The sequence below is a fragment of the Aspergillus pseudotamarii genome (genome assembly GCF_009193445.1).
Source record: "Aspergillus pseudotamarii strain CBS 117625 unplaced genomic scaffold BDV38scaffold_11, whole genome shotgun sequence".
Taxonomy (NCBI): Eukaryota; Fungi; Ascomycota; class Eurotiomycetes; order Eurotiales; family Aspergillaceae; genus Aspergillus; species Aspergillus pseudotamarii.
Window position 1 is genome coordinate 238,889 of NW_022475025.1, and position 26,830 is coordinate 265,718.

A 26,830-nucleotide genomic window follows, 5' to 3' on the forward strand; every position below is an offset into this window, starting at 1 on the left:
TTTAACAGAAGTTGTCTTTCCGTTCCGATATATAGGACAGTTGTGATAATAAGATTTGGGTACAGTATGATTTTGCGAGAGAAAGAACTCGAAAATAACGAGCGTTTAGGGAGACAAAAGCAATAGGAGTTCGTGGACGGTATTATAGGAAATATGAAAAGAGAAGAGAGGCCACAGACTGTAGATCTGGTGGGGTTTCGATCAACGTCAAGCGGCTGAAGCTGAATATTTACCGAGGTGGGTGGAGAATGACACTGACCAGTGAGAATGTCAAGAAACACCATCTCGTAGCTGGAGCCTGGTGGGGCTACCGGGTATACGAAGTTTTCAGCTTAGCATCGCCAAAGTATTTCCTCTTGGATGCCTGTATGCCCTGATGAAGCCCCTTTACTTACCGCGCCAACAGCCAAAGACCCACCACAATCTCCTGACCCATGGGCTACCTATTGTGGGTTGATAGATTACCCACATGGGTTAATAGGCTGATATCAAATAGTGCAAATAAAAAAAATGGTGTTCCTCTAGAAAAAGGATTAGCGGGACTTAGCACTAGGACTTGGGAAACAATTCAAGTTGGTAAGGCCTGGGCGCCAATTTTGAATTTCAATGTACTGTAGAAAACACAAAGTAATATACTGTTTGATAAAACTACGGCAAGTCACTTGTAGCTCATCAGCCTTTCACAAAGGCTGCTGACAGGCTGTGTACACCAATATACAAGTATTAAGAGCTTCTCTAACGGCACTCGACATAATAATGCAAGAAAAAAACGTTCAATCATGCTATGAACAAAAAAGCCCCACGGAGAAAATTTGTATACTCCTGTATACAGTTCTAGTAAAATTCCCTTAGTTGTTGTCTAGGATTTCCATCCAATATTTGAGCCAATCAGTGATATCGCTAACAAAACGCCGTGCGACACCTATCTTTATACCAGTTCTAATAAAGAAGCCTGGGTCCTGATCGGTGTAGAAGGGGCCGGGGACACAGGATGGTAAGGGTTTAGAAAGGCAACCACCAGATGGCAGACAGCTTTAGTTATAATTAAAAGCTTTCGATTACTTCCTTTATAGGTATATCGCGTTTTACAGTTAGATTCTACGCTCTTTTGACGTGCCTACATAACTAGATATTCAGTAGTTAGGCTCGAACAGGTTAATAGAACCTTGATTGATCGATTGATTGATTGATAGCGGGGGACCCGGTCAACTCTAATCACGGCACAGCACGATGGTGAAATATCGTATTACATGGTTTTTTTTGGGGCTGTCAACGAAGCACACTTTTTATAAATGCAAATCATTGTATCATAGAAAGACACGTCCTGAAAGCTGGACCGGCGTGTCAGTTCGCCTAGTCTTATTCGTACACAAACAGTCAAGGCCGACTACTCAACCGGGACCCGCGGTATTCCCATGACTAGAAATCTGCGAACCATCCAATTCCGAAACATTGTGGTGGGCTGGCAACTCGGACTTTGGCCTATTTTCCTGGGGCCCTTGTGACATGCTATTACTTGTGACTGGAATAGGTGGGACTTGAGGATCGCCGGTTTCTGACTTAGCCGAAGCAGCTTTGTCTCTCCGTGACCCACACCTATACCACAACCATGCAATCACCGTGAATAATCCTATAGCACCTAAGCAGGCTGCGACGATAATTCCGGCCTTCGCGCCAGGAGACAAATGTGCTGATATGGAGGCGCTAACTTTTATTCCAGAAGATGAGTCCGATGAGGTAGGAAGGGGTGACGTCGATGTCGATGTCGGTAGGTCAGTTGCCATGTGGTTGATCTGAATCATGGGAGCTCTGACAGTATATGCAGAGATTGTGTGTGTGAGCGTCACTGATTTGGATGCTGTGGCTGTGACAGTCGCCGGGACTGTCTGATATGTATAGCCATTGCTTGAGCCGGATTTGCATTGCACAACTGGGAAAGAGCCAGTAGCATAAACGGACTGACATGTTTGATATTGATCATGGCCAGCATGACCACAGGAATAGCCGCTGTCAAAATTAGTTCAGTTAAACTCGACAGCTGGGCGTGGTTCGGCGAGATATCCCGATCGCGTGGGGAGAGCTTACCTTGGACAACAGCCTACAGCAGTCTCTCCGTCGTTCAATGAGTACTGAAACTGGAATCCTCCCTTTGATCCTCCCGTCGCCGAGCAAGCAGTCACCATCCCAGCAGGGCAATGTATACCTGGTGAATAAAAACCCCAGCCGTTGAGGGCTACTCCTGTCGTCAGACTGGGAACGGCGCGAGGTGGCCAACATTCAACATCATCCTGCACCCCTTGGTGGTTAAAGGCGTTATTACTGCACGTTTGAGCCTGCCATCCTTCTGTGCAAGTCGGACACGCTCCTACAGCGACAGTACATGATTCCGGAGCAGTAAATGTCGTGGTCAATGGCCCGAGGTTGGTCCGGGGGGGTGTCATCGGTGTGTTTTCTTGTGCCGGTGAAACGTTTGGAACTGCCCGTTATCTAAGAGAAGCATTCACTATTTTAGATGGAATGCAGGAAGGGAGAATGGAGAAGACCACGGTGAAGCAAGTAACATTAACCCGTGATCTGATTAGCATTTGAAATAACGTATCCCAGCCACTATGATCAATCGTGGTAACTGCAACATCCGTGTCAACCAGGATTGCTTACGCGACGCATATGTTGCAGAGATAAAAACAGTTGCCAGAGCAAGGTGGGATTTAAATCAAATCCCCTGTTGATCTCGCAAGGCTTAAACCTCTAACACCATCGAAACATGAAGCAAGGGGGTACGCTGCACACGACTCTCCATCCCTGCCAAGGCTCAGCTCGGTTGATCGGCCTCACTTCACAGGGCTCAATGTAATAAACGACTGACGAGTAGGATGTGTGCGCAATACGTAGAAGCCGAATACGCTTCGAACCATGCGCTCATGTTCGGATGTTTTTAGCTTCCCTCTTTCTTTTCCAATGCTTGTATACTTAGTCTCCCCGCTATCTCCACTACCCAGTGGGTTGGTTCACACATATTTTAAATCGTCTAGCAAAGATTGTAATTGATTTTGCAGCTAAGTGAAACGAGATTGACCATCTACAGTGTCGGTTGCGCGTATGTGAGCCCTAGAAGGTTTGCTTGCAATTACTACTTTTGCGGCTACTACCGGAGCCAACAATTTCACTTCTAATATATATCCTTAACAAGAGGACTGAGCTTTAACTACAACATGGTAGATTTTTAAGCAGACACGACCTTTTCTTTTTTTTTTTAAGCCTTTTCAACCATCCTTGTCTCTGAATTTCTAGCATGAAGATTTTCTTTCATTGCTGTCGTCCAATGACAATAGGATAACTAAACGAAGGCATATTTTTATATTAGTTAGGGCTGGAACATGACTTTCAAGTTGCAAATTGTTAAATGGATATTGGTCCCCTTCCTACCCCACTCTTTTTTCTCAAAAAGCACAAAAGAATAAGAAAGTTTTATAGCTAAAGGTGCACCGGCTTCTATTGAACTTCAAATGATGATCCTGCGCCCCTCGCAAAGCAAAAGCCGAGGTCTTGAAAGCGGACTGATGCCGAATCACTGCCTGACAACACAGAAGACAGGTGCACCAGATCTACAAGTGCAACGGGACAGGCATAATAAAATGTCTAGTACGCATTGGAAAAGGTCCACCAAGGCATTTACTTTGTGGCTGGGTACCATACCGGGCCAAGATAATGAAGCCCAACTTACAGCCGAACATTGATCTGCCACTAAATGAAGGCTATTGGGAAATCAAGATCTACTGTTTGCTAGGCACCTGCCATACACATTGGTGGAGCAGAACGAATCTTTAGCCGAGGGAACTGGGCGCGCACGGACACCTGTTCCCTTACTCGGTCTGCATCCCTCAGTCTCTCGGTCGCATATTCTATACCATAGCGGTCTTGATGATCTGAGTCTGTATTGACCCTCGCGCTGAGGCATCATGTTCGCTGTGACCCCTATATCGGGTGGCATGTCAGTCCGAAGGGCATTGACATCGTCTCATGCCCACTGGGTGAGGCGACTGAGTTCCCCAATCTTCTCCGATTCCCAGCGCATACCGTTTGTATGCATATTCACAACTCAGCAAACCGGCCCAAGTTCGAGTGAACCTGCACCCAGACCACGTTTATTCTCCACCGTGGTGTCTCCGTCCCAGGTTGACTCAGCCCACGAGGAGTCGAACGACGCCGATCGTCTCATATCTTCGCTGCCACTGGCCCGATATCTTCGGTCGCTATCGCGATCGGACAAAGGTATACCGCAATCCTCAGCCTATGAGGAGTCACGCCCTTCGCGCACCATGCATCCCACGGCCAGCTCGGTGCACATGGTTATCGGATCGCTGTCTGGGCCGACTAAGATTCCAACCGACCCATATTTCTTTGTTAAATCAGACGAAACATGTCGCTTTATCGGCATGTGTTACGTAGGGAGTAACCTCTGTGGTCATCCGGGATTCGTCCATGGGGGCCTCTTATTTACATTATTCGATGATGCCTTCGCCCGGTGTGCTTCGAATGTCTTTGGCAGTCGTATAGGCATGACGGCAAACTTCGATATCAGTTTCCGGAACCCGTCTATTCCAGACCGAGTGTATATTTACCGCAGTGAAGTTATTAAGAAAGAGGGGCGAAAGGCATGGATTGCTGGTGAAATTCGGTACCTGAATCCTTTCACGGCCAAGGAGATGCTCCGGCGGCAGGAGTCGACTAACACTGAAGTGAGTGTGGAAGAGAATGAAGGCACATTAGTTGCTGAGGCCAAGGCATTGTTTGTTGAGCCTAGGGACATTACTGTAAGTCCCCGCTCATACTACGTTGTGTCTGGTCTCTAACAGCATCTAGTCGATGGTTCCATTGTATCCCAAGTAGAACACGAGCTGGTAGTACTAGAAGTTTGCGTTAAGGACACTTAATGCTATACCATAGATGTCATAACCCAAATTCTAGCATTTAGCGCGCCTTCTTGAATATACATTTGACAGCAAAACGTTCACCATCCATGTTGACCTTAGGGTTGAAGGGTCTACAGTTGATGCTAGCATGAGCCGGTAATAGCCGAGCGCGAGCTCATTCTTTGGGACGAGATGGAGTTTGGGCCACATTAGTGTATCCAGTCAAGAGCTGTTGTGGGTCTGATGATTCAGTTATGCTTAAGAAAACTTTCTTCAATTTTAACTTCTTACTTTTCCACCGAAGCGAAGGTTTCGAAGCCTGCGCTCTGGTTTTGCGGATTTTAGTGGCTACCATGTGCATATACCGAATACGTAGGATTGCTTGCCATATCGCCAAATGCTTGGTACAGAGAGTTTCAAATTGGTAGAGATTTAATAAAAGAAAGAGGTGAAACATTTGTTATTCATACTTAATTACATCTCCGCCTCTAGCCGCGCCATTTGTAAAGGATACAAGCTTTTTCTTTTTCTCCCCCGATATCGGTCGCTCATACTCTTTGCTATGAGTATGTCTGTCTTTTACGTTTCTGTTGTTAGGGCTGTCTGTAGCCCAGGAGCTAATGCAATCAATTTTTTTTTTCTCAGTGTTTGTTCAGGTGTTACACTGCAAGTATACCAGACGTTCATTTCTAGAACAGATACCGGATCGGATCCGGATCTTCAATTAGTTAGACTGCAGTGAACAGCGCAAGCCTGAAGATGACCCCAAATGATACGAAAGCCTCTGTTGGGGCAGATTTGGAAAGCTACCCTGACACCAGCTTCAAATCCCAGACGTCTTTAGAAGCGAAGGCTGAGGAACAAGCAACATTTGCACTGACTCAGGATGCCTTCGGCGACGAGTCTAACGCCGAAGTGAAATACAAAGTCCTATCATGGTGGTAAGCATCAAAGCGCGAGGACTGGTATACCTTCTGTTGGGATTTGGCTGATAGTGCCCCATAGGCAATGTGGATTACGTCCGTCCACCAAACCATATTACTTTATGCAAGTCAAACTGACCCATTGCCAGTCATGATCGCAGAATCGATATCCCTCGGCGTCTTATCCTTACCAGCAGCCGTTGCTGCGCTCGGCCTAGTTCCGTTAGTGATCCTCTACCTACAACTGCGACTTTGGCTAATAATGCGGCGACACGATAAGATCTGTTATTCTTATTATTGGCCTTGGGCTTTTAGCCACATATACTGGATATGTCCTTGGGCAATTTAAATGGAAGCATCCCCAGATCTCAAACATGGCGGACGCCGGTGAGGTCCTGATGGGGGCATTCGGTCGAGAGCTATTATGCGCTGGGCAAACGCTGTTCCTCATATTCCTCATGGCAGGCCATCTTGTCACCTTCACGGTCGCGCTGAACTCTATCAGTGGCCATGCGACCTGTTCAATGGTCTTTGGTGTTGTTGGGCTTGTGGTCTCGCTCATTTGTTCTCTGCCGCGGACGATGAAGAATATCTCGTGGCTTTCTATACTTTGTGAGTCGGATCGTACAAGGGTACTCTTCATCTTGCATTCCTTTGCTTGGATGCTAACCAAACGTTGACAGCCTTTATAAGTATCTTATCTGGTGTGTTCGTTACGATGGTCAGTGTGGGTATCACAAAACCTGGCACAGGCGCTGAAGCAACGACAAAAACCAACCTATATCATGGATTCTCGGCAGTCTCTAATATTGTATTTTCTTACGGTGAGCATCTCTTTCAGATCTACTCTGGGTTGAGTACTAAAGCTAACATGTCCCCAAGCCGGGCATATCGGATACTATAGCTTCATGGGTGAATTGAAGAATCCCCGTGACTTCCCCAAGGCTCTCTATCTGCTCCAAGCTGCTGAGATTGGCATTTACCTCTTGGCATCCCTCGTGATCTACCGTTATGCTGGTGCAGACGTCGCCTCGCCTGCTCTCGGATCAGCCCCCTCAGTCGTTAGTAAAATAGCCTATGGGCTTGCGTTACCCGCTGTATGTACCTGTCCATATCTAGGTTTCTGAGGATAAGCTAACAGATCTCTCAGATCTTAATCTCAGGCGTCGTTGCAGGCCATGTCGCCTCAAAGCTTATCTACATGCGTATATCCCATGGTACAGACCGGATGCACAAGCGAGACTTCCTTGCAATTGGATCATGGATTGGAGTCATATTGACACTTTGGGTCCTTGCATGGATAATCGCCGAAGCCATTCCTGGCTTTAATAGTATTCTTACTTTGATCAGTGCGCTGTTTGCCAGCTGGTTCTCGTACGGGCTTCCTGGGTTCTGTTGGCTGCACATGAATGCGGGCGCATACTTTGCCTCAGGGAAAAAGGTCTTGCTGACTTTGGTTAATGTATCTACCATATGTATGGCTTTTTGTATATGTGGCCTGGGTGTTTATGTTGCAGGGAAGGATATTCACACCAATCATTCTGGGGCTAGCTTTTCTTGTGCGAATAACGCCTAGGTGCTTTTGGATTGAATATAGTTTATTTTTGTTCGCTATTTGAGAAGCGTCATATAGAATACCATTAGACCAAAACAGCCATAAACCGTCAAGATCGTGTCTTGAACACCTGGGTCTTACATGACCCCCAACATCATATACGCCATTCAAGTATATTTCTCAGGTGTTCAGATCCTAGAACTTCCCGTAGGCCAGTCTACAATATCTCATTGGTCGTTATAGAAAGGATGTTGCCGACACCTGGTTTCGAATCTATATCTTATACAGAATAATATTATATTCTATTCTAAACACTTATATTATACTCTTCCAGAATTTAACTACGACTATTCTCAATTCGATAAGGGTATATTGTAGTTACTATTTAAAGGTATACAAATATGCAGCGGGGTCAAGAATGGCTATCTAGACAAAGAAGGGTCTTGTTCCGCTGATTTCTAATCCGCGGTGGTATATCTGGTTGCGCTCATCGTGTCTCTTAAAGTTTCTATGCCCCATCCGACAACAACATCATCATGAAGCCATTGGCCAGTCTCACGCTGTAGCAGTGTATTCCGGCGGCGGGAGAACATTCATAACAGTGGAATCAGAAGCATCTGATTCCTCATGGACTAAGCTGGTATGGTGATTATTGGATACATACTGTAGCATCAGAGGTACCTTAATAGTAGTACTAGCGGTTTGTAGAGCGGGTTTGGGCGTGTGGAAAGAAAGGCGAAGATTAATATTGTAAGTGCGGGAGATTAAACAAGAATGGAAGGTCGGTATAGAAGTCATCCTGGGTGGTAGGACGATAGGTAAGACAATAGACGCTGTATAGTAGCTTCGACTACCATTGCGTGGTGCTGTATGATCCGACAATGATTCTCCGTCATGTCCTTGAATTCGGTGCTCATCACCCATGTCCTGATGTTTCACCCACTGGACTGACCCCATCGAAAATGCCATGATGGGAAATGTATCAGTAAATGCTCCTCGGTCCCATCCATTGACGAGTCCCCTGTCCGTCCAAGATGGGTAATCCTCCCATGGAACAGGACTATAAAATGTGGAGATTTGAAATTTGGCCGATGCCTTCTTCAACTGAGGAGGCGCTGCATCTATTGTAGGGTTGAATCGCAAATTGAGACGCACTGCCGTATGCGCGCCATCCTTGTCAATTGGGTAGTGGAGCGAAATTGGAGGGATATGTGAAGCTTCCGTGATTAGCTCCCCCAAGCCAGGCTGCGCGAACCCTTGGCTAAGGCTTTGTTCCATCTGTGTATAGGTATCTGAGCTGACTATGGGTAGCCCCGGGTGTGGTGCATGCATAGAGATGGGAAGAACCCGCACACTCTTAGCGCAGTCCACAAGCCGGGTCCGTCTTGTAGTTCCTGGTATAGAGCCCTTTGAAAGAACCACTCGCACGCGGTATGATATGTGGCACTTTCCAGAGGAAACATAATCTAGGGTTGGTCTTTTCCCATGTCCGAGTTTGGGATCATCGAGCGTCGGGGGTAACTGAAGATGGGCTTGTTTGAGGTCCGAGCAGCTGATATTGTGATTGCAGGATTGGCAAGGCAGATATTGAGGAACGACAAAGGTGAATGGAAGTTTATAAGAGCATCCTGGTTGGAGTATCTTCGGTACGCTGTCTATACCTCGAGTGACAGGTTGTTTGAGCTGCAGAAATGTCTGCGTAGCTTCAGTGTTACTAAGGGTACATGTCTCGCGCCCGATGGATACCTTGGCAGTACCTTCGCAACATGATTAGACTCTTGTACACAAATGAACAATATACAGGTAGATAAAGGAGCAATAGGATATCATCATACCTTCAAAAGTAATGCTGATATTCTCGAGTGGAGTCTCCGAATCCACGGTAATGATCACCGTTCCTTGGATCCGATCAAATGTGGTATAAGCGTTTTCCAGGCCATAAGTATTCTTATCCAGCTCGATTGTGACTATAGGGGAAGGTTTGCTTATGTATTTGAGCAGGTTGAGGGCGCGGTGTAGTCTTGATTGTGGTGTCATCGTATCCATTCTATGCGGAGTGTTTGTTTAATGTGGTGGACTGGATGCATGCAATAGAATTCCTCCAGACGAGGACTTTCACAACACGTTTTCTTTCACCCATACCCAGGTTGTCGCAATAACAAACATCTGGTGTGTACAGTAATTCGGTAGATTGAAGCACGGCATCTGCTAGCAGGACTATTTTCCTTTGTCTCTAGATGGTAACTCGGACCATGTGTTGTATGTCTAGATAGAAGGCTAAATAACCAGCATGTCTCAAGCCAACGAAGACGCCGTAGAATTATAAGAGGCAATGCACGATAACAATTATGCTTTTCGCTTTAATTTCTACTTTTTTTGAGTCCCCTTTTTTTACTCTCTTTCTTTTTATTTTCTAATGTAAATGTAGTTCGGAGATCATACGGAGCGACAATCGGAGGAAGGCCCGAGGATAACCGAGAAGACATTTCAAGTCTGATCCAAGCTTGTTTCTTGCCCTAGTTACCTTCGAAGGCTGTCCAAATTATACGTAAACAAAAACATTTTTATTACCCACATACACTTCCGGCTAACTTTATTAGCAGTTGGGGTCATTCAGACCGAGTGTTGTTCGGCATGCCGCTTCGCCCACCAATGGGACACACGGCACCCGTCTTAACTATCCTGATACAATCCGTTGGTGTCTACAGGAAATTCCTTATATATTTAACACAGTACCCACTTAAACTAGACTTTTCCCAGGCTCAGCCTCTCCAATTTGACCATACTCTCGAATCCTGCAATACCCTTCACTTGATCGCGTTTTTTCTGAGTGCTACTACCCTACCACTGTGTTCGCCAGCTATTCCAGCTGTTGAACATGATCGGTGCATTCCAGTCACTACTCAATACAGTCAGACTTGTGTTCAGTTCGCCAAGAATTCTCGTCCATTTTAGAACGTACTCGCCGCACGTAACAAAGGATGCGTTCTAATCGTAGCCCTTTACTCTCCAGAATACATAAGAATATCCTCAATCGATGGTTCATCAAGAGAAAATTCAGACAAAGGTAGTCTCTATTCGAGTTTTTGTCCGAGTTAGCGCGCGAACACGAGAAACTCTATATTCAGCCACTCACAGCATTCAGGAAGAAATCAGACCCATCGTCAACATTCTCATTGATGTCCGCCTCGATCGTATTCTTTTTTGGTTTGACGGCTGTCATATTGCGCTTTATTTCAGCGACTTGGTCGAGAATATGACTAACCTCGTCGGCCTTTCCAGCCAGCTTGGCACCCTCAAACATATCCCGTGCTTGTGCCAGTATACGCATAACCCCTTCAAGGTCGATGCAGTCATATGCAACACATGTAGCACGGGATAGGAAGTTGATTGCCAGGCCTAGAGCGGAGCCAGAATAATCCTGTGCAGTTTAAGTATACATTACTTCGTATGAGCTAGGAAGTACGTACGATCGAATAGTTCAAATTAGTTTGGTAGTCGATGGAACGAAGAGCACATTTAAGCAGCGATTTCCCAGCATCAACAGCTGCTCGTATGAATTGAACTCGAAGTGGGTCGTTTCTGGCACTATCCGGCTTCAGACCGTGAAGAACGAATCCATTCAGATGCCTATAATATTACTCAGTATCCAATCATTCTATAATCACGTCTCGGAAATGCCGTTCACTTACATTCGGGCAAAGTTGTACGGTATCGCCATTCGGTTGCGGTCCTGGGGTTTGGAAAACGTCTGGTAAATGGGGTCCATTTCTTCTTCATTCCGTCGAAACCATGATTCCAGCTGTTTGTCATAAAACTGGAGCTGCCTGCAAACATCTGATGTGACTGGCTGCTCCTGGATATTGCCTGAGATAACCACGTCCTTTTTTGCCTGATCTGATACAGTAAGACAAACGATAAGTTTGGAATGTTGGCCAATTTCAGATACAAATCGACAGCACTTACTGAGGATGCCGTAGAACTCCAAATATGCCCGTATTCGATAGTCCACATTACGCCGATATGGCATGGACGTCAAGTCGCTTCCTAATCTCGTATAACGATCAATCTCACTGATAAAGTACGTTTTGTTGATATTGTGCCTGTAGCCAGGCGGTCAGCTTTGCTACTAGGGAAACGAAGAAAAGGATCAAGAGTACACAAGATCAACGCAGCAGAAGGACAGCCATGTCCTTGCTCTGTCAATAGAATCTTCATCATGCTCGCTGGCCTTATCTGCTAAACTCAAAGCCGTCTCGGGAAGTTGCATCTGGTAAGCAATTGATAGCACAAGCCCCAAGAGCCGGTAATTCTTGTGCCACACAGCTATTAACAACATACCCTTTAGCGTCTCGAGAGAAGGGACAGGTCCAAGTAATGTTTGCTGTATCAATGAGTAAGTTTCGTTTAGACATTGACGATACAGCCTAGGTGCAGACGCGCGGGCACCGATCGTACACATGGCCGCTAAGAGGAGCGGATATCTGCGGGTGTCCTCAAACGAGTCCATTATGTTATCGAAAAAAGCAATAATCTCGCTGCAATTTGCCCCGTAGCTATCGAAAATTGGTATTGTCAGCTGTAAGTGAGATCGTGACATCGATGGGTATGAGAACATACAAGTCGAAGAGCTTTCGACAATCCGCCAACGCCAATATCCCTTTGTCGACGAGGTCCTTCGCGTCATGCCCCACTTCGAATAGCTCGAGGTTTGATTCAGCTTGAATATCGGGGCGAATTACCTGATCCTTGGTCGACGGCGCAGTGAATCCAACTAATGTTCCACTCATATCTTTCAAACCAACATGACTGGATATCTGCTGTAGAGCACCACGGAATGAATGAAACGAGGAGCTTACTGCATCTTCAAGTTCTCTAATCCGCTCTTCCAACGCCGCTGCCCGGTCATCTTGTTGTGTGCTATTCGAACTCTAAGCCTTTAGTAAGGTAGAAAAGATCGGGGCACTAACTTGCTGGAGATAGATTCTATCAACCCGGTGGTAGCTCGGGGGCTTGGTTTAGAAGGGACGAATTTACAATCCGAGCGACTCGATTTACATCTACCTTCGTTTAGAGCTCAATATAACCCAGGCTCACTGTACGCGCATGTTTACCTGATGCAAGACCCACCATTAAACCCTGTACATCTGACCCTGCATGATTGTGAGAAAACAATCGAGCCACTCGTATACATGAGATGCTTACTTTAGCTTCCTGCACCGCGTACAAGCGACCAAGGACCTGGGGTAACGATCAGGCTAAGCGTTGCATAACTGAGGTACCGAAGCACGGACATACCGTGGGGGGATTGATGAGGAGGACATGGTCCTATACAAGGTAACCGCGACCAGCCGTTTGAAGGGGGATTATTATGACCACAGGCGGACGTCCTTTGGGCTCTGTGAGGATGCGGCCTTGTCTATTCGACCCGGATATGGCGCGCATGTGCGAGTGCAAGACGGGGGGAAGATTTGGTTATCGCTCGCCCGTCCTTGGCATTTCAAACCTGTCCCACTTGACTAAATTCCATATATTAGTAATGCCTTCATGTACTTATGCTGTTGGTTTCTTGTATATTGTATCACTCTGGGTACTCTCCTTTCTAGTAATAGTGCCATTATAGCTACTATATATAAACTTACTACCATCTTATGAAAGATATCTAGTACATATTTCTTCGACTATCATTGATCCATTATTATCTATTATATATATTTTCTTTAGACTACTTAGTAACTATATAGACAACGCAGACCACACAGACCACACAAATTAAGCAGACCAAGTAAGTAATTCAAGTAGAGTCAGTATAGTAGACCGTTCTGCCGGCAGAAACACGGTTAAAACGTAGAAAAATGAATTAATGCGCATTGGCTTGCCGTATATTTTAGACTAACGGTGCTCTCGTATCCTCCAGATGTTGGATGCTTGGTGTCTGCCGTAAATGCCAATCCATTGACCCGATCTGAGTGCCTAATGCAAGTTTTATCCATCTCTAACCAGCATCGAACATGAGATGACAGGGATCATGCTTGCCTTCTAGAAATGACTCCACCAACTAAAATGCGAGGACCTGTGAAATTGACGCCGCAAATGACAGCCACGTTGGCAAAGTGCTCGAAAGCTCTTGCTCCACAGTCCCCATCTGCCAGGAAATACTTGAGCGAATTAGTCAACAGGTACCACCAAAAAAAAAAAATAAATTAGACTTCTAACAACTTAACTTGCCATATAAGTAACCACGAATGCTCTCTGGGGTGGACGTACAGGTCGCAAGGAAGGGGCTGGAGATGCTGTCCCGAGGGCTCGACGACTGTGTGGTGAGCCTGGGGTCTCGCGACTTTGTCGACAGGAATGGGTGTCTGAGACGACATGACTAAGATCCTGGAATAGATGGGGGTAGGGAAAGATGCGAAGGACTGGACGGTAGAGGAGAGGCAGGGAGTGAAGATGAGGTGGAAAAAAGAAGGATAATGAGAAAGAAAGTGGAAGAAAGTGAAGGTCAGGAGGAAGGAACAAAGTGACTTAACAAACAATTTTGAATGTACAGAAAAAGTGAATGAAGATTTAATTGCAAAGGTATTTCTCTCTTCTTCCGGAATCCCCCCAACCTTCATCTCTTTCCTCTTCCTCTTCTCTACCATCTCCCATTCCACATCTTCCAACCATTTTTCAACTTCAATATCGTCACTGGTACCCCCGAGAAGGTCCTTGGAGCAGTAGAGTCCGAGAGCCTGTCACTAGACTCTGTCAGATACTATATGTTGAGGATGCCGACAGTTTGCTTGGAGCCACTGGTGTGAGTCTTCATTGTCGAATCCTATGTCAGAAGATACCGCCTGAAATTGGTGCCCGTATCGTGACCTCCTCTTCCCAGATTTCGCCAATAATGGGACGGTTTTGCCTCCGTGGCGGTGAATCGGGTTAATAACACTGCCATGGATGATAAGCCCAGATGGGCTGCTACGCAGCAGACCTTGATGCTTGAAGGAGAGCACCGGCAGCAAGCACTCGCCCGCATGGTCGCCCCGGCCCTGGCCGGGAAGAATGTCATGGTTTTCACAAGTAAATTGGATGACGCTCCGTCCACTCACAGGCATCTGTGCGAGAGATTTCCCAACTTTTCGATTAGGCTGTTCGCTAAGAAAGTCGGTACGAACAATCGCCAGATCCACGCAATCCTCATCTGCCGTCCGTTCTATGCGGGAATAGATCTCAATCCCAACATGCGGACGGTTGTATTCTATGATCACCCTGCGACAGACCTACATGCGATCACCGGACGCCTGCGTATTACAGTTGCCACGGGCCGAGCGCTTACAATTGTTGACCCTAATTCGCAGGAGTAGATCGAGCGGATGTCTGCCATTGACGAGAAGCTGCGAGCTCTTCGGTTTTCGGGCATTTCCGTCTTCGATAAAAGCACAAATCACTCCCCATCCATCAACATGAAGGTCACATCCAGTTGTAAGCTCATTATTCGCGGACTGGGGCGTGGGGTGACTGTCGAGGAGTTGATGGCTAAATTGCAGCAATACGAGCCAGCGTGCGCTGAAGTGCTCCCTTTTGAGACTGAGACTCCGCAAAGTGTCCCGTAAGTCATTTCGTCCCCACAAAAAGACCCCCCGCTGACTGTGGGTGTATAGAACGGCCGTCGTCTGGTTTCCGACAGAGCTCCTCGCCGCGGCTTGTCTGCGGGACATAGACGTGGTCCGTTTTGGCGGAGACATGGTGATGGCAAGGTATGCTCTAGAGAAGAAAAGAAAGAGATAAGATATGGTAGTACACGCGCCAACGGGGTTCTCTGTTGCTTTAGAACTCCAGTCTGCACTCTAGGTACCGGAATACCTAAATTAGTTCTAACCAGACATGAGGCATCAGTATATAGGCAGAAGTGAGAAGGCATAATCCACCTACGAAACCTATGGTTACTACTTCACTGACGGTGGTATACTGAGCCCGTCCAGCGTTCGGATCTGGGACTTTCACCAACTACTTGCGTCCCGTCCCGCATTGTGAAAAGGAAAGTTTTGTTGAACATGCCGTCGGGGAACTTTCCAATACGGACGCATTGTGTAAGCGTTGAGCCGAGCGATTCGGCAGAACGCTTTGCTAACTGATTTATGTCCAGCTTGGCATAACGGATGGCCATTTCATGGGAGTCCAGACACTTCGGCCTCTTGTATAACCAAAAAACTCGGGATACGTGTTCCAGCCTGTATGAATTGACTGGCTCATGTTGGTTGGCCGGGGGGACGCGACGAGGCATCCTTCTTAACACACATGTAATTTTGCGAATCATGATATCGAGAGACCCGATATGGTCATTGGAGTGTGTGACAGCAAATGGGGAACCCGCAAGGGTAAAGCTTAGCGTTGTTATTATTTTTTTTTTGAATATAAGAGGTGACCGGTTCGCTTACCGACTACAATAACAACATAGTGATCAGTCAGCCAATCTAACACAACTCAACATCCCTTATTCAGTCCCACATTGTGAGCGCTCTCTTAGCATGTGATCCAGAATCAATCCCAGAGCAATCCACAATCACCCCCTGAGGCTGGCAAGCATGAGGATGTATCACGTGATTAAAGACCAGGAGTTCCAGTCCCGTCGTTCGCAGAGAGTCTTGGAAAATCCACCATCTTGAACGTCGCGAATCCTTGTGGAGCCTCTGTTTTCTGGACAAAATGACACGAATTCCCGATCGGTCTGCTGGCCCAGAACAAGTCCGGAGTTATATTAGACAGACCCTCACAGCCAAGCATAAAACAGATGATGATTTTGCCGCTGAAGCTGCCCGCGCTTGGCGATTAGGGCGGGGCTCTGAGCTTTCTGATGCAACATTAGAATATCTTCAAGAGATATTTGGAGTGGATATAGGCTTCTGCCTTTTCCAGAGTATTTGCGAAGATAGAGATAACGCCTGGGAGCATTCATATATTGGTACTATCTGCAGCTGTAAGTTTGGCAGAATGTGTATAGCTAGTCACTGACTAATTTATTGTTATAACAGGGATGCTTTACTGCTCAGCTATGTTTTTACTTTGGTCTCTGATTACGCTGTTCTTAGGACGTCGTTCAAATTGTAAGGGATCTTCCCTACGTCCTCTGTATAGTTAGTATACTAATTTTCCTGCATAGTATCTTTCCCAACGCTGCTTTTCGGCGCAACTCTAGCAAATTATGGCTATCGAAGACCTACATACAACTACCCGATGTTAGCTATGGGTATTTGTAATGTATGTATCTCCTTGCTAAGCATCTTATGGGTCCATGTCTTATGAACTACACTACGATACCCGCCTTCCCTTTCTCCTACGTGTACAGATGTGCATCTATAATTTCCCCCTTCTTTCATCAGTGTCTTCCCTCACTTGTCCCTTCGCATCAAGGACATGTCTTTGTTGCGTGGGCAAGAAGTGAGGACGGTCAAAATCGAAAATGGATCTTAGTACAACTCGAGCATAGTGCATTTAGTCATGAATTAGTCTAGTGCTACAAGGGATTTGGTTAGGACTCTATGTCGTTTACTAAATAATATAGTAAGCACCCATGGAGCATGCGGTGTAGAGCGCATGAGTATTAGTAAGTCTCTAACGGCGTCCATTGAACCATATAAAAGGCGGGGTAATATGTTTGGTCATATGCCTTAAAGCAGTGCCTTGTCACTACTAGGTAGGCTAGGTGGGATGCATAACGGTAGTTTAGATTCTGAAAATACTATAACTATTCAATGAAAGTAGAGCTAGTGACTTACCAGTGAAAGTCGCTCAAATCCCCATATGCCAGGAGGACTGTTAAGCTCACATCACATATTGCCAAGTCTATTTGGTATATGTCTTTTCTACCATCCTTCGCATCGATCTCGCAGATCCATTCGGTGTCATCCACTTGTTTCCTTATGTGTATTGTTATACACAGGTGGTACATGCTCCACAACCGTCCTGATTCGTCTCTGGATCGTTATCCAGGTATAGTCGCATTGCCGCCCGGAAGCATGTGTGGTTATTCCCACAAATCGTAAATAGAGCATTCGTTAGGTCCTGCGTATGCGAGCTTTCGCGTAACAATATATCTCTAACTAAAGCCCCCGTGGTTTTCTCTGTATCACAGCTCATGTCCTGCGTGCCACTAGTTGAAAAGGCGGAGTAAATAGTCCAAGCAGAGCTCACAGCTCCCAGGTTTAAGAAGGCTTCGTTCCTGTAGGCCGTCCAAGGCGTGTTACTAAGTACTCTCCCCATTGCTAGTGCGAGTTGGTTCGTCTTGATAGCAATATTCAGCGCATGAGAAGCGCACAATGGATGTTCAAAGCATTTGGCTAGCACGAAATTCCTTGTGTCGAGCGCTGGGGACGTGTATTTTGTCACTGTGAAGTTTGATTCCAATTGATATTCAGTTGTCCGAATCGCTGCAACTTCATCGGCCTCTTCCTGCGTAAAGGGGTAGAATTCATGAATGATGTCGTCCTGGAATGTCCCCTCACTATCAATGTTCGAGCTATTGTAGCTGACAAATACACCCTTGCGGATTGGGGTCACAGGCTGATCGCGACCTCCAATCTGGTAGTTTAGCAAGGGATCTGCTTGTGAGCGCCGATCACGCTTGCCAGTAACATGCTTCTGCACTCTCACCGACCTAGCTGTATAGCCGGGCATGGCATAAAGATCAATGCATCCATTGGTGTTGTGTATGACGCTGACGACCTCTCCTCCACAATCTTCCTCGTCGTAAAAGGCAACGTCGTACAACTCATCATGGACATTATCGATCTTGACCAAAACAGACTCAGCGGTACCATAGCTTAGCTTTTGACAGGCGCTAGGCCCTGCGAGCCGGTAATTCAAAACGGGTGCACCATTGCACTCGTTGCCTGAATATTCAAATAGATGATAGCCGTAGGTGAGAGGTAATAGAAGGAAAAATAGTAGAGGTCCCATATTGGAGGAAGATATTGGTTTTTACGCAAGATAATTCGCCTAGTAAAGGGTATGATAGAACATCCAAATGAACAAGGTCTGAATGTTCCAACCTACCTGGACAAGAGCGGTTTAAGTAGTCGAATAAGCAAGAATTGTATTGATCCATTTAGCCTTGGATTGCCCACACCTCTTTTTTTTTTTTTTTTTGAAGTGGTGTGAGGTCTACATGTTGCGGACATCCAGAAAAAAAAAAAACGAACAGGGTATTTGGCCATAGTATCGGTGTCTCAACTCCTGTCGTCTGCAGTATGCAACGGGTAAAATCGGAAAGAGCAAACAATCGACAAATCCACCACTCATCAAGTCGTAACGACTCTGCAACTGGTTTGTAGTTGTTGACTGTAGTGACATGGAGCACGACCCGACGACTACTAGATAATCGTCTTTTCCCTACACCAATAAAAACTCAAAATGTATACTGTATTAGCACTTCTAGCCCTTATGAATGTTATGTATCATGCCACATAATGGCAATCGTTTCATTAACTACATAATTGGGTGTTTGTGCAAGAATAGGGCGCATGACAAGCAGTGATATACCACACAAACAATAGGTTAGAGACCGAGACATCATCTAAATGACGATGTAACATTGCCCGGGTTCATAACCTGTATGGTGTGTATAACTGACTAGGGTGTCAATCAAAAAGGAATAACAGTCAGATGGCCTTTGCTTCTGTGGCCAATGGCATTAATGTGATCGATTACTAAATTTTGGATTACAGTTCATGGACTACTGTTCCTAGATTGTTGCAGTTTCTTAGAAGGGGAAATGCTAGTATTAGGGAGTAAAACCGGCAAAGTAGGTGGAGCCTAGAATGTATAGTAATGCAATCCCCCCTATTTGCCCCCGCTAGACAGGCATCATCGGAACCACTGATCTATTGACCGCGCATAAATCACACGCCGACGCTTAGCACTAGTTAGTCTCCACCGAGTGGCCCCGAAAGTAAGACCATCACTACACAGTGAATAGCGATAGGGCCCGCACTGAGCGGTGGTTCGTGATGTAAAATACTCCCTGCGCTGCCCGGGCTTCTGAGCACTATGAGGAAGAAAAAGAGAATGAGTGGAGCGGACCTCGTTAGGAGCATTGAAATTGTCCATAACGTAGTTTTTAGTAGGGTACAACAACCTCTATCGTTCCGAAATTGAAGTTCTTCGTCTTTATACGAAGTGAAGCGGTCATAGGAGTATCAGTACCCTAACTGTAAGTGGTAGCGTCCAGAGGAAAGCTACCCTATCCTTATCATAAGTATAAGGGGTGACATCAGGTATCCGGACAGCCTGTGCTAAATGATTCTTGGTGTAGTTAGTTCACTACCTTAGCCAATAGTTTTCGGCCGCAACGACCCTCGGTTAGCCCTCCTTAGTCGTCCTCAGTGGACCTGTCTTCGATCATCCGCCTAATTGCGAGAGAAACACGAATTACCGCCCAACTTTACAGGCCTAATGTGAACCTGAGGTAACACTAGAGTTCGTTATCGGGTCGGGTTCGGTTCAAGATCTAAGATCCGCCCCCGGAGATCACCGAGTCCGGGGCGGGTTCGGGTTGGGTGTGGGGGAACCCAATTCAAAATTATTCTCAACTTATACAGTTATACTAAAAAGGAAATTTTTAGAGAAATTATGATTAACATTATTTAGTCTATACTATATTGTATATTTGATATTATAGCTATACAATCTCTGGTTGATGAGATATTGAAATAATAAAAAGGGTTAATTTGTATGGATCACAGAGCTGTGCAGGAGGCTGCTCACGGATTACGTTGAGCAGGCACACCAACAACTTAGGTAATCTAAACAATTTAGATAGACAAAAACGTAGGTATGTACTAGGCAGGCTATGTGTTGACTGAGCGGTCAATTGACCTATTCTTAACCTCCATCATGATACTAATCACTATAAAACTAGCCAACACTATAAAGAGATACTAATTCCTAAACAACATATCGGAACGAGGGATTTTCCATCTACATCCGACCAGTGTTAGTAATTGATAAGGGTCACTATAGCAATCATATCTTACATCTGTCAGATCAGTCAAGCCAGAGGTATCATCAATGTTAACCTCTAAGGAGGACTGTGATGCGTCTCGCTACATGGGAAGGATCAGTATGCTGTCACCAAGATGCCGTGAGTTTGATGGGAATTACTCTACCTTTCTGTTCTTTAGCACGTATAACCTATGCAGTATGACAAGCAAGATAAAATCGAGGGCCAGGCAAATAATCATGGCAATAAATCCGGATCTATAATGAGGTTCTTCTCTTTCAAAGAATAGCTGGGGCCCAATCAAGTTACCCACGCAGTACCTATACATCGTTAGAAAAGGTAATATTGATGGGGTGACATTGGTCAAACACACGCAATGAAAAGAGCAGCAGTGACGACGGTCTTTTTCGTTCGTCCGGCGATGTTGGCTTGGATCAGCCCTAATGAAAGGACATAGGTTGCACTGAACCCAATGGCAAGATAGTATCCGCTGGTTTACCTGTCAGAAATGCTCCTCTGGAGAATAATCCAAAATAGCTCGTGGGGGACACATACAAGAGCCGACCAAGCTTGTTTTCCTCTGGAAGCGCGTACATGAGACTCATTCCCAGAATAGAGACGACAAGACCACCACACATTAGAATGATACGGCAGTTTTTAATTTTTCCTGCGAGGAAGCCCGTAATGAGAAGGGCCAGTACCTGTGCTCCCCCAAATGGCATCCCCAGGAGGGTAGTTCCAAGCTTTGAGTAGCCAAAACCTTCGATAATCAGTGGCCTGAATGCACTGATGCCTCCCTGAATAGGTAGTCAGCTTTGGTTCAACAGAAAGGTCAGCTGTAGATAGTTCGCATACGTTTGGAATATTATTTGCTATAACAAAGAGTATCAAGATCCACACTTGAGGATCTATAAAAGCTTCACGTGCTTGATAGAACTTAAACTCTTTATTGTCCAGACCGGTCTTGTTCTCGGACACTCGTTTGATGGCAACATCCTTCTCCACGGAAGATAACCATTTCGCTGCTGTAGGACTCGGAGCAGCAAAGAGAAAGAAGGGCACCGCCCAGACAACTGTGGCGGAGCCAAAGATAAGGAAAGGGAACTATGTGAGTTGGAAATGTCACTTAGATAATTCATATGAGCGTCACTAATGATCTATTCTCACCTTGTAAACCGGAATATCGCTCTTAATGTGCCCAATCCCGTACTGTGGTATTATCAGTCAATCGCTTTCTTCACAATTATTTGAGAATACTAACAGCCACAATTCCCCCAACCACTTGGGCAATGCCGTTCATCGAGAACCAAATGCCAGTCCGAAGAGGTTGCTCGTTCCTGTCATGATCAGTATCTACACATATCCATTCCAGGTTCGGCCTCACCTTTTATAGAACATTGATGTTAACTGTACAAAACAGGGACTAACCCCACTTTCCAGGGCACCTAAGAAGAAACGAACAGCCATCAAACTGGAGAAATTATCTGCAGCTGCCATGCAAAGAAGGACTGCTCCCCAAAAAAATCTAGCATCTGTTAGCTACCTGTGAATGGTAATCAGAAGTACCAAAATTGTAGTAACCCACATCAAAGTCCCACAAGATCTTGTGATATGCACTTTTTGGAAGAGGATATTCATAGGGAATTCACCGACAAGATAACCCAAATAGAATATCGTGGTTAACCCTGTAGACTCAGATTATTCCCTGTTATCGACAGACGATATCTAAAATGGAAGCATACATGAATACTGATCGCCCACCAGGCGGGCCTCCTCTTTCATTCCCCACAGGGCAGCATATGAGATACATGTCTTATCCAAGAATTGTATGAGGTACGTGCCCATGAGCTAAATGAATCCCACATCAGCACAATCGCATCTGACATACGTGATGCAGAGATTACCCAGGGAAGAAGGAACCAGTCAATCTTGCGCAGCACAGTTCGGTTCTCGGCTTCAGTATATGGGGCATCCTCTGTTGTCCCATGCAACGTTCCCAATGCAATGTCCGGGTGCTGTGGAGCAAGGTCGCATGCTTTAGTGTCAAGTGTGTCTGACTTCTCAGTGCCGATCTGCGACATCGTGTCTCAAACCCTATTCCTCAAACCAAGGACCTCGATGGTTACTTTGTTGGCTAATATAATATAGATAATTTAAGTCATAGCACTTCGATACACCCAGGAGATAAGTCTATTGCAAAGGGGCTTTTCCGTGTTATATACACAACCACTACATAATGGTTCCGCCAAGACGACGATAAACAGAAGACTATCATCTACCCCTCGTCGCTGGCCACAACAGCCATACGGTTGGACCGAATGGCTCTTGGCTGAAGTTAAAGAGATAAGAAAGAGGAGATGGAGATACTCCTCGTCGGCCGGGCCGATCTATACGCTCGGTAGCTCGGTCGGCCCGCCCGATCCGATCCGTGTCATAGACTTAGTGGCTATCAAAGGATGAGTGAGACACTTGAATACGCATATAAGAAGACATAAAGAGATCGTCCTTGAGCTCTGCTCTTCGCTATTCTTGTGAACATCTTCCTATTACTAATTGCAATCATGGCGATCAATGTCATCAACCAACAAAGTAGCGAAGGTACTACTGGTCTTCCGAAGGATGTTATCCAACTAGTTTCCAAGGCCATTGATTCTGCGTCATCAGAATTACGTCGACTGAACTTAGAGGCAAATTCAGTCCACCTTTTATCTATGATAAACTACTAATGACCGTAGATCTGGAACAATCCCGAAGTGCGATTCAAGGAAGAGAAAGCCTGTCGGTTGTTAGCCGGATGGTTTGAGAGCCAAGGCTGGACCGTGAAAACTGGAGTATACGGTATCTCCACAGCATTCGAGGCACGCTTTTCCGTCACACCAGGGGAGAGATCAGTCTGCTACAATGCTGAATACGGTGAGTCTGCCAACAGCTAACGAGCTCGCAGCTTGCTCACAATGAAGCGTCTCCACAGATGCCCTTCCTGAGCTTGGTCATGCATGTGGTCACAATCTGATCGCCACGTCAACGTTGGCATCAGCTGTAGGGGCCTCTGCCGCTATGAAGACATTGAAAATCCCAGGAACGTTGATCGTGATAGGTACGCCCGCCGAAGAGACCGGCGGAGGTAAGTACATCATGGCAAACCATGGCGCGTGGAAGGATTGTAGTGTCGTTCTCATGACACATGCAATGCCGGACTTCTCCACGGCGAGGCTTGTGACAAAGGCTTCATGGAAATTCAGAGCCAAGTTTTACGGAAAGGCCGCCCACGCGGCAGCTGCGCCGTGGAATGGTAATAATGCCTGCGATGCCATTGTAATGGCGTATAACGGTCTAGGGCTACTTCGTCAGCAAATCCAAAAGACGGAAAGCATCCAGTCGGTCATCCTTGAAGCTGGAAAAGCACCCAATATCATCCCCGACTATGCTGAAGGTAGCTTTTCTCTGCGTGCGTTTGATTCGAAAGCGTTGGAGCGCCTCCGAAGCCGCGTCATACCCATTTTCGACGGAGCTGCAGCGGCTACGGGCTGTACGGTCGAGTTATTTTGGTGCGTGGATAGGCGGATGATACAGGCTATGTAATTTCCAGATGCTAATACGCTCTTAGGGACGCACTGTATGAAGACGTCGTAACCAACATGGCTCTAGCGAATCGCTATACCCACTATATGATCAATGATCTAGGCCTCACACCCGGAGATATTCTTCCTCCATCAGATGTCTCCGCGAAGGTGAATCAGAATGGTAGCTCGTACGTTGCAAGGCGGGACACAACTCCGAAGGCGTCGCAGAAGGGACTAACGTTGCAAATCTCTAGCGATTTCGGAAACTGTTCTTATATCCAACCCGGTATTCAGACATTGTTCAGCATCAACGCTACGGATATGCCTCACACCCCTTCCTTCCAGAAAGCTGCGGGTACAGCCTTCGCCCATACAGAGTCACTTAGGGCTGGAAAGGCCAATGCTTTGATAGGGCTCGAGGTCTTGCTTGACGAGGCATTCTACCAGAAAGTAAAAAGTGATTGGATAAGCGACATGAGGGAGCGTGGTCGGCTTCCCGAGTGAATTGTTCGAAACTTATAACTCACTTGATCGTATGCCATTCAAAGGCGGCCCTAAGCCCTTTCATTGTACTACTCTTTTGAAGTTCTCGCTTGCATGTCCATAGCAATGTACTATCCTATGAGTATCTCCAGCCGTTAACCTCGTGGAATTCGCTGCATATGCCTCTGCAAAACGTCCCAATTCGGTCATATTCTCAATAGCTGCTTTCCTTGGCTTATGTATGGCTGCACTCAGCTATCTGTTTCCTGTTAGAACAGGTTAACTGAGGTACTCTATCTATAGTACAAAGCTTAGTGGTTTCTACGCAACTTGCTAGATACTTGCCGCCTTACAATAGACAGGCCATTTTAGCATATCCGTGGATTATAGCACTATTGAGAATGTACTAGCCGACATCTTTATCTCAACACCTAGACAGCTTTGCAAAGTGCGGGCCGTAGAATTGTATGTCGCCCTCACATTGGCCCGTGGTCGCTTGTGTATCATCGAAGTTCACATGCAAGACATCGGTAATTGCTCAGCTAGCGACCACCTGTCTCTTAAGGTCATCAAGGTACCGTTCTGGTGTCCAGTTAGTCATACCTAAATTGTACTTGAGATTACAAGACATACTCCCAGCCATCCATCGCGTGCCCATACGGTGAAGCACTCTTTCTAAGACGCTTACGGCTCTCCTGGAATCAATCTTTGAGCTATCCCTTAGCAGGCCCAGTAATAGCTGAGCTGCCTTGTAGACAGAATGTACCACAAATACAGGCAGCCCCTCTAAGTCAGCCGGTGTGACTTGTGCAGCGAAGCTCTCCGACGCGTTAACAAGTTCCGCAATCATATCTTGCAGAAGTTCGTACGATAAAGCGGCACATGGCTCGGGTCGTGGAGCCATAAAGTTGCACCCAAACTCTAGGATAGTCATCAAGGCGCTGGTGCAGCTCGATGTTAGTCTCCACCGGATGCTGTAGGCGATAGGGCTCAACAGTACCTCCGGGATATGGCAACTGCGCTGCAGCACAGACTATGTGGGACGATGTTATCATCTTGTACAGTTCCTCTGAACGAGCTCAGTGTCTTTAAAATCTGAATAGCTTCGGCATTGAAGAACTCCATGTGTTGAACTGGTTCATGGACGTGGGTGAGCACTTGCTCTAGTATACGTGAAGCTTGAGCCAATTTATTGAAGTGATACAGATGCTTCGATGGCGTTAAAGTCAGGTCGAACGCTTCGGAGTCCTATACCAACGTTAGTAATCGGAATGGCACTCCCCAGTCGCAATACTTGCGTCGTTCCCGCCGACGGCTCCCAACAGTAGAGCTTTCGGGATACTAGGTCCTTTGTTACTCTCTAAGGAGACATATCTAAATCACGGTTTGGCGGTTAGTGTTTATTCAAATTATAGAGGTGAGCTGATCCCGGTAAGACAACATAAAGTCACGGGTCCACTAGTAGTGTTTACGGTGCAAACGGAAGAAGACAGGACAAACCGATCAGTTATGATAATGCCACGCCATGTACGTCGAGCCTCGTCCGCTCTTTCTGAGGACCTGAACGTTTCTTCTAGCTGGGTTTTCGATACCCCATTCGCCCCCAGGGCCACTGCTGCCCGAACATTTGCACCCATGGAGATATATGCGGCGGGGTACATACCGTGGCCCACTTCGTAGATAGTGAGTAGTAGTCTACACTGCAGCAACTCCAATGAATTGATCTCAGTAGCCTCTAATGATGCAATGAAGCCCTTCACTAGTATGTATAGCGAGCGCATTCGGGGTGGTATCTCATCATCGACTGGCTTGGCCGCCAGAAGAACCATGCATAGCGTGAGCAAACCAAGCTCCGGACTCGTATGAGTGAGGATGTGAGACAGACGTTTTTTAAATGGTGCTTCAGCTAATATGGGGAACCAAGGATGGATTGTCCGAAAATATACCGCGGCTGCCGCTCGAATCCTACTTTCGTCCCCAATGATGGTGAAGACTTGTATCCGGATGGTGTGAGATATGTTGGCTGACGTGAGCTGCACTAGATCAGGCACCGGTAGCGAAATTGAGGATACATTCTCCGGAGCGTCTCTGGATCCCGCTATTCCGTTCGGTTCCGTATAGCAGCAGACACGGTTCAGTCTGATTGGTGTTTGGTTAGTACATATATATGTAAGCGGAAGAGCACATTTCACCGAAGTGGACTTACCTTTTGCACAATGAGCAGACGGGAAGCAACTTGTCGCATTTACGCTTGTGGGACCTGCAGCGCCGACAGACACGGTTTGCATGGCTGGTCATTGTGGATGGTTGACGGTGCGGATGCAGGTGCGGATGAGTATCGGCCTGGGTGGCTCCGCATGAATTTAAGTACCGACTAAATTTTGGTCATCATCCCATAGAGGTTTCAAATG

The 26,830-nt window shown here is 46.3% G+C and overlaps 10 protein-coding genes across 10 annotated transcripts; 5 read left to right on the forward strand and 5 right to left on the reverse strand.

Moving 5' to 3' along the window:
- Positions 1–4,319: 4,319 nt before the first annotated feature.
- BDV38DRAFT_269061 (PaaI family thioesterase) lies at positions 4,320–4,890 on the forward strand (the record flags this gene model as incomplete). Its single annotated transcript, XM_032056897.1, has 2 exons — positions 4,320–4,814; positions 4,864–4,890. 2 exons carry the CDS (start codon positions 4,320–4,322, stop codon positions 4,888–4,890), a joined length of 522 nt encoding a protein of 173 aa, XP_031916546.1.
- Positions 4,891–6,210: 1,320 nt separating this feature from the next.
- On the forward strand, positions 6,211–7,412 carry BDV38DRAFT_269062 (transmembrane amino acid transporter protein-domain-containing protein; the record flags this gene model as incomplete). Its single annotated transcript, XM_032056898.1, has 4 exons — positions 6,211–6,448; positions 6,520–6,660; positions 6,719–6,933; positions 6,987–7,412. 4 exons carry the CDS (start codon positions 6,211–6,213, stop codon positions 7,410–7,412), a joined length of 1,020 nt encoding a protein of 339 aa, XP_031916547.1.
- Positions 7,413–7,946: 534 nt separating this feature from the next.
- BDV38DRAFT_269063 (uncharacterized protein) lies at positions 7,947–9,437 on the reverse strand (the record flags this gene model as incomplete). Its single annotated transcript, XM_032056899.1, has 2 exons — positions 7,947–9,148; positions 9,227–9,437. 2 exons carry the CDS (start codon positions 9,435–9,437, stop codon positions 7,947–7,949), a joined length of 1,413 nt encoding a protein of 470 aa, XP_031916548.1.
- A 956-nt stretch (positions 9,438–10,393) lies between these two features.
- Positions 10,394–13,765, reverse strand: BDV38DRAFT_279988 (fungal specific transcription factor domain-containing protein; the record flags this gene model as incomplete). Its single annotated transcript, XM_032059184.1, has 8 exons — positions 10,394–10,465; positions 10,528–10,812; positions 10,862–11,021; positions 11,084–11,288; positions 11,358–11,494; positions 11,552–11,947; positions 12,012–12,311; positions 13,659–13,765. The coding sequence occupies 8 exons, from the start codon at positions 13,763–13,765 to the stop codon at positions 10,394–10,396; spliced, it is 1,662 nt and encodes a 553-aa protein (XP_031916549.1).
- Positions 13,766–14,329: 564 nt separating this feature from the next.
- Positions 14,330–15,164, forward strand: BDV38DRAFT_279989 (uncharacterized protein; the record flags this gene model as incomplete). Its single annotated transcript, XM_032059185.1, has 3 exons — positions 14,330–14,689; positions 14,741–14,985; positions 15,038–15,164. The coding sequence occupies 3 exons, from the start codon at positions 14,330–14,332 to the stop codon at positions 15,162–15,164; spliced, it is 732 nt and encodes a 243-aa protein (XP_031916550.1).
- Positions 15,165–16,056: 892 nt separating this feature from the next.
- BDV38DRAFT_239763 (uncharacterized protein) lies at positions 16,057–16,729 on the forward strand. The gene is made up of 3 exons (XM_032053804.1): positions 16,057–16,338; positions 16,409–16,480; positions 16,537–16,729. Exons 1-3 carry the CDS (start codon positions 16,083–16,085, stop codon positions 16,677–16,679), a joined length of 471 nt encoding a protein of 156 aa, XP_031916551.1. The 5' UTR covers positions 16,057–16,082; the 3' UTR covers positions 16,680–16,729.
- A 577-nt stretch (positions 16,730–17,306) lies between these two features.
- On the reverse strand, positions 17,307–18,332 carry BDV38DRAFT_279990 (uncharacterized protein; the record flags this gene model as incomplete). The annotated part of the gene is made up of 1 exon (XM_032059186.1): positions 17,307–18,332. The coding sequence occupies one exon, from the start codon at positions 18,330–18,332 to the stop codon at positions 17,307–17,309; it is 1,026 nt and encodes a 341-aa protein (XP_031916552.1).
- Positions 18,333–20,318: 1,986 nt separating this feature from the next.
- On the reverse strand, positions 20,319–22,454 carry BDV38DRAFT_269064 (major facilitator superfamily domain-containing protein; the record flags this gene model as incomplete). Its single annotated transcript, XM_032056900.1, has 8 exons — positions 20,319–20,351; positions 20,408–20,476; positions 20,540–20,693; positions 20,747–20,863; positions 20,929–21,170; positions 21,229–21,446; positions 22,116–22,221; positions 22,278–22,454. 8 exons carry the CDS (start codon positions 22,452–22,454, stop codon positions 20,319–20,321), a joined length of 1,116 nt encoding a protein of 371 aa, XP_031916553.1.
- A 480-nt stretch (positions 22,455–22,934) lies between these two features.
- BDV38DRAFT_290200 (M20 family metallopeptidase) lies at positions 22,935–24,754 on the forward strand (the record flags this gene model as incomplete). The annotated part of the gene is made up of 5 exons (XM_032061429.1): positions 22,935–23,060; positions 23,109–23,286; positions 23,345–23,921; positions 23,981–24,124; positions 24,191–24,754. 5 exons carry the CDS (start codon positions 22,935–22,937, stop codon positions 24,438–24,440), a joined length of 1,275 nt encoding a protein of 424 aa, XP_031916554.1. The 3' UTR covers positions 24,441–24,754.
- A 203-nt stretch (positions 24,755–24,957) lies between these two features.
- Positions 24,958–26,717, reverse strand: BDV38DRAFT_279993 (uncharacterized protein; the record flags this gene model as incomplete). Its single annotated transcript, XM_032059187.1, has 5 exons — positions 24,958–25,001; positions 25,053–25,360; positions 25,420–25,667; positions 25,892–26,558; positions 26,626–26,717. 5 exons carry the CDS (start codon positions 26,715–26,717, stop codon positions 24,958–24,960), a joined length of 1,359 nt encoding a protein of 452 aa, XP_031916555.1.
- Positions 26,718–26,830: the final 113 nt, after the last annotated feature.